The sequence below is a fragment of the Phycodurus eques genome, chromosome 17 (genome assembly GCF_024500275.1).
Source record: "Phycodurus eques isolate BA_2022a chromosome 17, UOR_Pequ_1.1, whole genome shotgun sequence".
NCBI lineage: Eukaryota > Metazoa > Chordata > Actinopteri > Syngnathiformes > Syngnathidae > Phycodurus > Phycodurus eques.
The window spans coordinates 606,146-618,890 of record NC_084541.1 but is presented as its reverse complement, the minus strand read 5'-3'; the positions used below and the strand labels follow the sequence as shown (position 1 = coordinate 618,890).

Genomic DNA, 12,745 nt, shown 5'->3' with positions numbered 1-12,745 from the left:
TCTATTTTTTTCCCCCTTCTTTTCTCTCATCTAAACCAAAAATATCTCATGTCTCTCTCGGGGTTTTCTTTCCCCCCCCCCCCCAAATAGTTTTCCCAGAGATTCTTTCCCAAAAGTGACGCATGGAGTGTGTACGTCTCCTACTTGTAAATGCTGGGGGTTAAAAATAGACTCCGGCAGGGGCTGGCTGAGGTTCTCTCTGGTCTCTCAACAAGACACTTACATTGAGGTAGTTGCTGCTCGCCGTTTATCTTCACTGTGGAACCCGAGTTGTTTGACACTACGATAACATGTCAGCTGCGGTCTAAGACGTCTTGTAGAGACATGACTTTTTGCTTTTGTCATGTGAGATGGGAATGACTTCATAAAACTTTAAGACTTCTTACTGTCTCTGCAGACCTGACAATCTATGTATGATCAATCATTTGAATCACTTGCTGTATCTTTCTTTTTTTTTTTTTGCATCAGTCAGACAGCATACCGTTTTTCTGCATCTCTGTTACAGAAGCTCTTGGAAAATGTTTGTGTATTATCTTTTGTGGTGGGGAGCCTCTCAAGTCAGCACACAATCCTTCACCCCATCCACCCAGGGATGCCAGTCAACCTCCAATTTGTTCAGAATTCCAAATTCAAGAATTCTGTTTCCCATTCCATTAAGAATTCTATACATTCTATACACACCATTTTCCTCGTCTTGCTGAAATCAGTTCATTATAAGAGCCTGCCGTGTCTTATGTAAGCCCTTATTCTGTCCCAGCTGCTGCTGGGCCAATGGCGATTCTGGCTTTCATTACAATCACAAATAATGGGCTGGATCTTGCTGGGGGAGTGTGCGCCTTTTTTCATCCAGAGACAGAGCCCAGAGTGTGTGTCAAAAAGAAAAGAATCATAATAACAAACACATTTTTTGGAAAAAAAAAAAAAAAAAAGTGAGCACACTTAAAGATAGTGGAAACATTCAAAGGGGATATGCAGTTTTCAAACTGCTAGCAAGATTTGAATGCAGCAGTTCATACACTTTATGAACACATCATAGCTAAATAGCCACAGCCTCTGCGCCGTGCCGATAACTTCACGAGCAATCGAGTGCTGGCTATTGCTTATCTGTGCGTCCCGCAAACCCCGTGCAGCTCTGCTTACCTTGCGCAAAGCCACCACTGGACTAATTGAACCATATCGGAATCATCAGAATCATCTTCATTTGCCGAGTATGTCCAAAAAAAAAACACACACAAGGAATTTGTCTCCGGTAGTTGGAGCCGCTCGAGTACGACGACAGACATTCGATTGACAGAGAACACTTTGGAGACAGAAAAGCATTGAGAAAAACAGTCACTGAGCAGTAAAAGGTTGCTAGGTATCTGGTAATGCCGGTACATTATTATGATATTTTTTTTATTTTTTTTTGGACAATTCCTCGAGCAGTTCGAATGACTAATATAGCAACAGTCCGGCGCAATGAGCATTGCGCAAAGGGCGCCGAGACTTCGAGGAGCGGATGCGGTTTAAAGTGACGAGTAGCGCGATGGTCCGGGACAATGTCGATTGTGCAAATGTTGCAGATACTCCTCAGTCAGTGTGCAAGTGGAGCAGATGCTACTCTGGCACGAGTGACCAGTGTCGGTGAACAACAGATATGCAAATAGTGCAGCGTGGCGAGACTACGACAGTGAGCGCACGAGTCATGTATAATATATAATTGGCCCGACAGAAAAAGACACAAAGAAATTGGCAGCATGTTGCAATGGAATTGCAGGTTAGCTGTTTAAGAAGTTGATGGCAAGAGGGAAGAAGCCGTTGGAATGTCTGCTGGTTCTAGTTTGCACTTTGCAACTACCTAATATAATATTTCAAATGTGTCTCCTAAATTCTGGTTACCCTCAAAATTGTACTCAACCTCCGGGGCATTCGACTCGAGAGCTTCCGCTGTATACCGCAGGACTGTGTGTACCGTTAGCAGGCGTCAGTCGACCAGCTAACTCATTACGACTTTGCAGCCCACCAGAAAGACTTTGTGAATGCAACCTGGTGTCTTTTCTTGAGTGGAATATTTTGCCCTCTAGTACAAAAGGAACGTGAGAGATCGGATGGAGAGGGAGTTTGACAGGCGCTCTCAGCCTCCCGCGCCTCCATTGATCCACTCACAGACGGCTTTTTAAGACCCTTTCTGAATAAAGACGGTGATTCGCTTTTGGCGTGTCTTGGATGCTGCGAGCTGGTGCGTGCGCACGGATGACTTTTCAACGTCGGCAGACAGGCGTAGCGTAAATGGGTTCGAGCGCATTCGCCGTGACTGACGTCCCGAGTGGGGAAGGAACACTGCAAATGGGAAGTACAGAAGCACGGTGAGGAAGGCGCGTGCAACAAAAGGTTCTCAAATCACAGGCAGGCAGAGAGGAAGGGGGGAGGAAAAGAAAGCCGAGTTCAGTTGAAACTCTTTTCAAATGTATTTGAATTCTGGATTTATTTGACATTGTATCCACATGAAAATCTCCCTGCTGTCCATATGAATTATTCTCCCTCATAAATCATATCGGCCTTTTTGCGCGTCACATTGTTGGCTGCTCACTTCCCGGCTGTGGTGACCAACTCTGGGAAAGGTCGGCAAGAGGTCAAATGGCCGAACAACAACACTGTACGGCAGGCGCTCCTGCTCATTGAGGGTCTCTGCCCCCTCCGTGGCTCCCCCTCTGTTTTGGAGGCGTGTCCACCAACATCTGGAGAATTCACTCCCCCAATCCCCCGCTCCCTCTCTCTTGCTCGCTCGCTTGCTTCCTCTCTCTGTCACGCTTGTGTTATCTGTGTTGGAAGTCAAACTGCACACAGCGAGGAGACTGCGGCTCAAGCTCCTCGGTGGAATGATCGCCAAGCTTATTAGGGAACCATGGCAACATCTTGTCCTCGTGCCATTGCTCTTGTTGTCATTTTGGGAGTGAAGATCTAACAGAATCTACTGGAGACATTGTTTTTTTTCCTTCCATCGATCATTGCGAGTCTACGAAAGGATTCACCCTCCCGCCTCCTCTTTCCAGTCGCGCTTCCTCCACCTGCGTCTGTTGGAAGAGGGCACCTGAGGTTTTGGGATGACTGAGATCCTTGTGTCGGACGTAAACATCAACTCGCTATGCGAGCATCTGGATCAGCAGTGCTGCGTGGACCAGAATCAACACAACCTGTCCGGCCAACCGCAGACCCCTGTACTCAAGAGACACACCAACACCGGGGCCAAGCTATGGGGCCGCGTCCGCAGCAAACTGCTCAGACAAAAGGTTTCTGGCCCGCATATGCGCACGCACGCATGCTCCGCTCCTTTGAGCACTTTGCTCTTATACTTGTTCCTCCTAGTCATTCCGTTGCCACTTCCATCTGTCGACTTTTTAGTTGAGTGTTGTCCTCCCCGCCTGGTGTCATTCAGCACAGAATGGACTGTTGTTCTTGTCATCTGGTCTATTCATCCAATCTCAAGAGACCATCCGAGGTGGTTTCTTATCACAACCCTGTTAAGCAGCTTTTTAAAATGGAAATTAAATTAGGATCACGTCAGTCATTTCCAATGTCAACGCTTCTTTTCTGTCCATGGCCTTCATCGCAATGTTGTTAATGTAGTCTTCTCAAATGTACAATTAATTAAACATCTAGTCTCCACCGCAATAAAGCGCATTTCTAGGAATGGGTTGTTAATTTTTGTACGACTACATGTGAAAGACAATTTTTTTTACACTTCGACGGACCGGGCGGGGGTCCTCGGCCGGCCACAGCAATTACAGGACACTTCTGTCAGCCTTTGTGCATGTAGAACGCAGGCACACGCCCCTTACTGCAACAAATAACTCATGAATATGCAAACGGCTCTCTTAGACTCTCGTCCTGTAGACTTTTATAATTGACATAAATAATGCCACCACACTTCAGTTGTACAGCCGGGTTCACGACCCTTGTCCTGCTGTCCTTGTCCTGTTCTATCTCGTCCTGTCCTTCCCTCACAGGGTGTAGCACTGCAGCCCCATGCGACACTCATATTTAATATTTCATTGCTGTGGATAATGTAATGATTTACTTCTCTCATCCTGTTTACAATTAGTGCTTTGTCCTTGGTCTTTGTTTCTCTCTCCCTTCTCGAAACTTTGTTCTGTTCGACTGATCAAGTCTGATTCTCGACAAACCACAGCGGAAGCTTCAAAACTCCACTGTGACACAGTTAAACTGTTCCGGCATTAAAGGGATACAGATTTTCCACTCTGCTTGACCTAACAGCCGAACAGGACAAAAAATAAAATCATCAAAGCCAACAGATCAGAGCCCCCTTGTGCTCAATTTAAGTACTGTCGGCCATTTCCTAGAGTTGATCCCCCTTTGGCATTTCACATGCTGTACTTTGTTGTTGTTCATTAATTAACTGTAACGTGCACATTTGCCCCCTGTTTTCCATGCAAGTAACTTCCCAAGGGGAGATTTAGGTTACAAGTTTGGTCCTGCTTGCTAATTGGTTACTCACACAGGGTTTTGTTGCTAGTTTAGGATACGGTTGTCAAAATGTGTGGTTTTAGGGTCCGTGTGGAACTAAGATAGAAAACCATTATTGACATTAGGGTGACGCACTGAGTGAATGAGCTTGTTTTCATTTGTGTTTCGTACAAATAGCCTGCGATTTGTGTACACACTTGCCAATTCAAGACAACATGCAAGCGATGAAGGAATTGTCCTTAGGCGTTACCTAATAAAGACACACTGACATTCGATATGAGCAAGAGGATGAGGACGGAAGGGCTGGCTTTGATCAGTAATTGGACGAAAACAAATGCTGATCGTGCTTATACTCGATGTGTCGTTACGCGTCGTGTTCTCCGCCTGTTGACCCGCTTGCTGGGTTTTTGCTTTCTTCGTGCCCTTTCGGCCAGCTTCCGGTTGAGAACAATAGCGCTGTCGTGACAGCTTACCCGCCCGTCCGTGGAAGACCACCGGATCCGAGCAGTTTTATCCGCAGTTATTCCACTTTCTGCCCCTGCTGCTGCCTTTCGGTATTTTGAGTAGTGCTGATGGGACAATTCATTGTATCACTCCGTTCTGGGTTAGGGTCGGTTTGCTGTTTCCATTTATTTATTTTGAAATAGTACAATAGTCATGATGATGGATTTCGCAAAACCAAAAGTGACCACCATTCTCATGCTGAGCTATTTTGTTCCTTCTAATATGTTTAGGCTCCCTAACTGTGTCACGAGCAGTTTTCGGTGTCTCGAGAGTCGTGCCGATGTCTAATTTAGGGCACGCAAACAAAGCTCGATGTATCTTTGGCAGTTTGTATATTTGTACCTTCTTGTCATCTAGTGGAAGAGCATTTCGTTATTCCGCCTGTCACTACACGTCGCTGGCATGGATAGATGAACAAAAGTTGCTTATTTGTAGTAAATAAGTTCAGTGAAATTGGTTCGGTTGCTTCCGCTTTGTGAAGAACCAGAGCGGGATGCGTCACATCTGGAACAGCGCTCCCGTTGGTCCCGTGAGCCTAATAAACGAAGCTGTGCAGTTTGAGCCTTGCATCTAATTAGAAGACTAATCATAAACACTCTGAAGCTAATGGATAGACTGTCAGCACGGCAATGTTATGAGTCAAACCAAATGAATCTCGCATAGATGCCTTTTGAATATTGCCGTGAGCGCACTTATTAGTGTTGTTTTTTTCAAACAGCGAGCTGTTTTGCAGAATTTCTCCGATCTGCAGGATGGGATCGGCACACATTTTCATACCGAGCATCCAAACAAGATTTATAGTATATAAGATGCTTACAATGACTGTTCATTTTAGCCAGATGAAGCTCAACAACAGTACGACAGTATATGGTACAGTAAAGTTGGTGTATTGTCGTGGTTGTTATAATCACAGAGCGTACGGGGTCTTTTTGCGAGAAGGCAGCGATAGAACTACTTGAAAAATGAGTTCTGACGTTTTTCCCAATTCTACAAAATCGGCACCTTTGGAAAAATTCTATTCATACAAATCCCGCGGTTGTTTGTAAGATGCTCCCTAAGCTCACGCCTTGCCTGAATCCGAACTCGCTGCTATCTGCTGCATTTGAAAGCAACACGCAGTCAACTTATTTCCCATTTTTGTCGACTGCTGCGAGAGGACCTTTTCTCACAAAGCATGTAGCAGCGTAATTGAATCCTCAAACCTTTCTTTTAGGAGTTTGCGTGCTCTCGCCGTACGTGCGTGGGTTTTCTTTGGATACCCTAAGTTGTCCAAAGGCGTGAATACACTGTAGAGCCTACACGTGGCCCACATTGCACAGCGGCATTGTGTGACATGCTCACTGAAATGCTCAGAGCGGTATTGACCATTTCCTACGTAAGGAAAAAGCACGTGCCTCACCTCCAACTTGAACATTTGTGGCAGGTTTTGTGTTCTATGATGAGAGCTGCGGCGTGTTCCTCTGCACAGGCAGCCCGAACCCTCACAGGCCCCACAAAGAGAACTTCAGTGCTGGAATAATGGGATAGTCGCTGCAGGACATCTATTTATATGAAACACAAGATCATCGTAGGTTATCACGTGATCATAATCATCGGAATCCGTTGAAAGATTTGTTTCACGGGGTGGGATTTTCCCATCCCCTTTGGGCTGGAATACAAACTTAAACAAATCGTCTCGTTATTAAATGTGATTTACCGGGAGTGAGACCACATTGTTCTCGTTCAAATGTGTTGCTTTATTTCTGTATTTTATTGTTTCTTGTTCCCGGGGTGTTTAAGGTGTGAATCGGGTGATTTTTTTTTTTTTCCCCAATCTTTCCAGGGGGCGCTACTGAGTTAGGTTGTGGCAGGCACGTGTTGGGGACCCCTAAAATACATCGGCGCATTTTTTTTTCGGACTTGTATGGCCTCGCGCGCGTTCGGCTTGAGAGGTCGATTCGTCACGCAGAAGGGTTGAGCACTCAATTCATCACTAAAGTTTTGCTGAGAATCCTGAACGTAAAGGAAAGTTCTTGGCCAAGCACTTGCTTGGGTTAGGGTGACTGAGTGGAAACGCTGGCTCCTATAGGATCCACTTTGTTTTTACAACCCTGTTGGAGAGCATTCATTTTGAAGCATTTTGAAGTTTCCTCGGTTCGGCATTTGTGGATTGACCCATATGCATGCAGATTTTGGGGGGAACTTCCATTATCCGCTGGAAAACGCACACTTTTTACTTGCTTTTGTTGCTTAGGTTAAAGTAATGTCTCGCAGTATTGCTTTGCCGCCATCTTGTGGGCTCTTGGTGCCAATAAACTATGTGGCAGTAAGTTGAGGCGCTTCATGTAGAACTTTAGTGCCATCTTGTGTCATCTGTAAGCAATCGCTATTCGCAGCAGGGCTCAGTCCATTCACTGTATAGGTGTCATACATTCAAGGTATTTCACTATTATATTTGCAATGATATTACTGTTATGACTGCTATTTAATGTTCAAACTGATCAACTTGATTGTTTTGAGCAAATAATCCTGATGGCTGCAACACGTTCCAAAAAAGCTGGGACCGGGCATTGTTGGCCCCCCCCGTGTTACATCGACTTTTCTTCGACCAACGTTCAATCAACGTTTGGGAACTGAGGACGCGAATTGTCGAAGCTCCGTCGGTGGAATTCTTTCCCGTTCTCGCTCGACGTACAGCTTCCGCCGTTCAACAGTCCGGGGTCTCCGCTGTGGTATTTTACGCTTCGTAATGCGCCACGCATTTTCCGTGGGAGACGGGTCCGGACTGCAGGCGGGCCAGCCGAGTGCCCGCACTCTTTTACTACGAAGCCACGCTGTTGTAACGCGTGCAGAATGTGCTTTGGCATCGTCTTGCTGTTATGTTAATGATTTGCTCAAAACAATCAAGTGGATCAGCTTGAACATGCAATATCTTGTCTTCGTAGTGTATCCAATGAAATATCGGTTGAACATGATTTGCAAATCATTGTATTCTGTTTTCCAACTTCATTGGAATTGGGGTTGTAGTTTCATGAATGCATTTCGATGACATTTTTGGTTCCTATAAATCTGGACCAATAAAAAAAAAAAAAATAAATAAATAAAAGTGTACCGTGCCAAACTAAACTGAATTGTACTGCTTAGTGGAAACGTCGCTCAAGGTTGTCATGTAGGAAGCTGTTTAGACCTGAACTCTACCCAGAACAAAATATAATTTTCTAAAGCAGAACTATAACTCACCGATGATGAAAAGCTACCCTTTCTTGGAACTGTTCTCCGGAATTAATGTGGAACAAGATTTGGGATGAAGGCATTTGATAATGTATTTCTTCCCATTGAAAGTTCTTCCGGGAAGAAACGTCGCTGAGAATCAGTCAGATCACCCTTTGCGGCAGCTATCTGATCACGTTAAGAAGCAACATGCTCTGCGTGCCGATAATGTACCCTTGTCCGGACAGCATGTTTCGTATCACTCAAGTCTCTCTGTCTCTGTTTTGTCTTCCAGCTGGATCCTCAGACAGTGCAGTCCAAGAACTGGCACATGGACGTCATCGAGATGAACGGGGTAAGATATGAGACGTCAAACAAAATGGCCTCCGGCTGATTTTCTGAAAGCCAATCCGTCCACTTCTAAACGAAGTGGACCAAGAGCCTCAAATATGACGTTAACTGAGCGATCGCAAAACATTCGGGTCAGAGGGGCCCAGGCGTGGCTGCCGCATACTTCTTCGAATTTACCGTTTGCTTTGGTTTTTCTTTAGATCAAGGTGGAATTCTCCATGAAGTTTACAAGTCGGGACCTGAGCTTGAAGAGGACGCCATCCAAAAAACAGAGCGGTGTGTTTGGAGTCAAAATCAACGTGGTAACAAAGTGAGTATGTTTCTGTTGATTCAAACAACCAAAATGTGCTCTAACAATTGCAGTCGGCCCTTTTCCAACCGTTGAGGCTCACCGCGACGGCTTTGCCTGTGGAACCTGCGCTCCTCCGAATGTCGAGAGTAAACAAATGTGTCCACCGTCTTCAACTTAGATGCATTTGTACTTATAAACAAAGAAAACTCTGCAGTGTACATCACAGGGTCCAAAAACAGTTTGCTCTCTCCTGCCCGCCATACAGCTCCTACCGTATATCAAACTGGGTTCCTCGCGGAAGGAAGTGTTCCAAGAGAAACAATATGAAATGGCGAGGACCGTTCTCAAGATGTGTACAATGGCGTGTTTGTGCCGTTTGCAGGCGCGAGCGCTCCAAGGTGCCTTACATCGTCCGCCAGTGCATTGAGGAAGTGGAGAAGAGGGGAATCGACGAGGTGGGAATTTACAGGATCTCCGGGGTGGCCACTGACATCCAGGCCCTCAAAACGGCATTTGACACCAGTAAGAACTTTTTCTCACTCTCCATGTTAATACAGAGGACAGCACTGTACGACGGAGAAAATGAGTCAACTTCCCGAGACTAAAGAAGTCAAAGGGAACTGGATCTTTTTGTCTTGTAAGCAACACGTTTCAGGCTACAGAATGCTGCTGGACTTCTGATTTGCTCGGCATTCCAAACTGTTTTGAGATGATAATTGAAAAACATGATCGATGAACATAAAGAATCTGCCATCCTGAAACGTTTGTTGACTGCCGGTCATTTTCAAAAGGCAAAAACAATGAAACACTCGGTCTCAAGTTGGATGACCGAAGCGTAATGTGAACGCGATGCAACTTACTTTGTAACACGGGAAATGAAAGACTTTTCTTTGACTATCGACGAGTATTTGACCTTAACGATTTCATATCGTCAAATGTATTTGTGAGACTGAGGATGTACTGTTTGTTCCGTATTTCTGTACCTGTGCAACTTATCTCTTTTTATCAAAAGAGACGCGTTTGTAAGGATTTGTTGGCCAGGCGGTTTTGTGATTTCTATGAACTGGCGGTGCTGAAGTTGCGCATGATGTGGGCGCCTCCTCACGTGATTTTTGAGCTTGCCTGCATGAGTCGCCGCCATCCCACTAGAGTATAAAGCAGCTCTGTTATTGAGGGTTCTGTCTCCGCTTTGTAACTGGGACCGGCTGACCCCTAGATACCAAAGACATCCTGGTGATGTTGAGTGACATGGACATCAACGCCATCGCGGGAACCCTCAAGCTGTACTTCAGGGAGCTGCCGGAACCTCTGCTCACCGACCGCCTGTACCCGGCCTTCATGGAGGGAATATGTGAGACGGGTTTTTACCTCAGTGCGGGACTTTTTTTGCTCGACACGATCGCACGTGATGCGTATTCCGTCTTCCGCAGCTCTGTCCGACCCCGCGGCCAAGGAGAACTGCATGATGCACCTCCTACGCTCGCTGCCCGACCCCAACCTCATGACCTTCCTCACTCTGCTGGAGCACCTCAAACGGTAAATTCATCCCACCGGCCACCCGAAGATTGTGTGCCGCCTTAATGGCAAAATCACATTCTAAGGAGATAGAAGACGAGAGCTGAGCTCGAGATTCTGGCTGCAACTGATGATGACTTTAATCATCGATTCATCTGCCAATTTTTTATTTCGATTCGTCAGTTTTAAAAAGAATGTACATTTCAGAATCCTCTTTATTTGCTAAGTATGTCCAAAAAACACACAAGGAATTCGTCTCCGGTAGTCGGAGCCGCTCAGGTGCGACAACAGACAGTCAATTGACAGAACACTTTTGAGACATAAAGACATTGAGAAAAACAGTCACTGAGCAATAAAGGGTTGCTAGTTATCTGGTAATGCAATATATTTATAATCTGGTAATACAATATATTTGATTTATTTATTGACGATTGTGCAAAAAGATGCAGAGTCCTCGAGCGCTTCGAGCAGTTCGAATGACTACTAACGTCGCAACAGTCCGGTGCGATGGGCATCGTGCAAAGGGCGCCGAGACTTCGAGGAGCGGATGCGGTTTCAAGTGACGAGTGGCGCGATCGTCTGGGACAATGTCGATTGTGCAAATGTTGCAGATGCTCCTCAATCAGTGTGCAAATGGAGCAGATGCGACTCTGGCACGAGTGGGCCGGTATTGTAAATTTCCATCCCTTTAGTCCAAAACAGGACATTCTTTCAAATTGACATAAATTGATGCCATAACGTGTCAGAAAATCAGCAAAAAGGTTGATCAAAATATTCAGTCGGCCTTTTTTTTTTTTTTAAATATAAAATCATTATTAATATTTAATGTTGAGAGGCTTTAGCAACGTTTATTATTGCGGGTGCAGTTTTGCAGTGTAAAACTGGACAGCATCATACTGGGAGTAGTTTCTAATATTTAGCTCCTGTACTTGAGTCCAAACAATAGAGACAGGAGAATTCAGTGCAGCTCCACACTAGTACACATTCTAACCAAATTAAGAAGTAAGTTTTATTTTATTTACATGCAAGCTTCACACGGAAGGGCCTGAAGCCAAAACCTTTCAACTGTGAGGCAGACTTACGAAGTTTGTGGAGGAAATGTCGCCTTCAAGTTCGGTGCATCCATCCATCCATCCATCCATGGCTGGCGACCAGTTCCTGCCCGGTGATAGCTGGGACGGGCTCCGGCGCTCCCGCGACCCTTGCGAGGAGAGGCGGCTCAGAAAATGGATGGATGGATGGATGGACTTGGTTGCCATCGTTTCATAGCCATTTGTTGCCATCTAGTGATTGATTATATAGCGACAATACATTGAGAGCTCAGGCATTAGCTGCAAGTGTATGTTATATGTTGACAGACGTCCACCTTGGGTCGTGCAGCGTCGTCGTGGTTAGCGCATCTGCCTCGCAGTCCAAAGGTCGCTCATTTGAATCCTTTTCCCTACTTTTCTCCTTTTTTGTGCAGTACGCCGTCTTCCTCCCACATTCGAAAAACAGGACCGCTACGTGAATTGTAGACTCTAAATTTGACATGGGTGTGAATGGGAGTGCGAATGCTTGTTTGTCTAAATGTGCCCTGCGATTGGCTGGTGGCCATTGCAGGACGTAGCCCGCCTCCTCGCCCAACATCAGCTGCGAAGGGCTCCAGCTCACCCGCAACAGTAATGAGGACAAGCGCAATAGACAGTGGATGGATGGGTTCCTCCAACTTGGCCGCCATTGGAGTTGTTTTTCTAAATTCCGACTTTTCGTGCGGCCCCCTGTACCGGATCGCACTAGATTGTCCAAGTGTACCCAATGTTTTGGCTGTTCGGTGTGCCTCGTGTTGAACGCTCGCCTCGTCTGACTCCACAGGGTGGCGGAGAAGGAGCCCCTCAACAAGATGTCCCTCCATAACCTGGCAACAGTATTTGGCCCCACTCTGCTCAGACCTTCAGAGTCCGAGAGCACCAAGGGGCTGAATATCACCTCCGCCTCTGACATCTGGTCGCACGACGTCATGGCGCAGGTAGCCCTACAGACAATAATACACATCATATTACAGTTTTTCTCTGTGCATATTAACAATAACAGCTGGGCTATTAAAAAAAAAAAAAAAAACTAAGCGGGGCTACGGCAGGTCATACATAACATGAAAACATATTAAAATAATATTCCAAAACGTCTTGGTAAAATCAATGATGATCAATTCTGAAATAATATTGTATCGCGATTCACTAATCCGCGCGTTCCCACTGATGCAGAATTCGGGTTACATTGCCGCTGGGAGGAAAGGAATCCTGTCAAAACCGAGCAGCTTGGCTCAAACTCGCGCTTCCACATACTCGCTGGTAGAAAGGTTCTTGCCCTCGGGAAGAGCTTGGCCATTATACTAAGTTTCCATCTTCATTTCCCTCCCGCACAATTTGAGTGAGTCCACGGTCCATTGGC

General features: G+C 45.8%; 1 protein-coding gene across 9 annotated transcripts in view; it reads left to right on the top strand.

Annotated features, from left to right (window-relative positions):
* The window catches only part of abr (ABR activator of RhoGEF and GTPase), a 103,509-nt gene that overhangs the window by 88,666 nt on the left and 2,098 nt on the right, over positions 1-12,745 (top strand). For 8 of the 9 annotated variants that reach the window (XM_061701735.1, XM_061701734.1, XM_061701737.1 and 5 more), the window contains 6 exons: positions 8,453-8,512; positions 8,709-8,818; positions 9,183-9,322; positions 10,017-10,151; positions 10,231-10,336; positions 12,170-12,323. In XM_061701735.1, the coding sequence (XP_061557719.1) occupies positions 8,453-8,512; positions 8,709-8,818; positions 9,183-9,322; positions 10,017-10,151; positions 10,231-10,336; positions 12,170-12,323 (705 nt within the window). Of the gene's footprint in view, positions 1-2,327; positions 3,270-8,452; positions 8,513-8,708; positions 8,819-9,182; positions 9,323-10,016; positions 10,152-10,230; positions 10,337-12,169; positions 12,324-12,745 lie in introns of those variants that run through there. The other variant, XM_061701743.1, reaches the window with a different exon arrangement.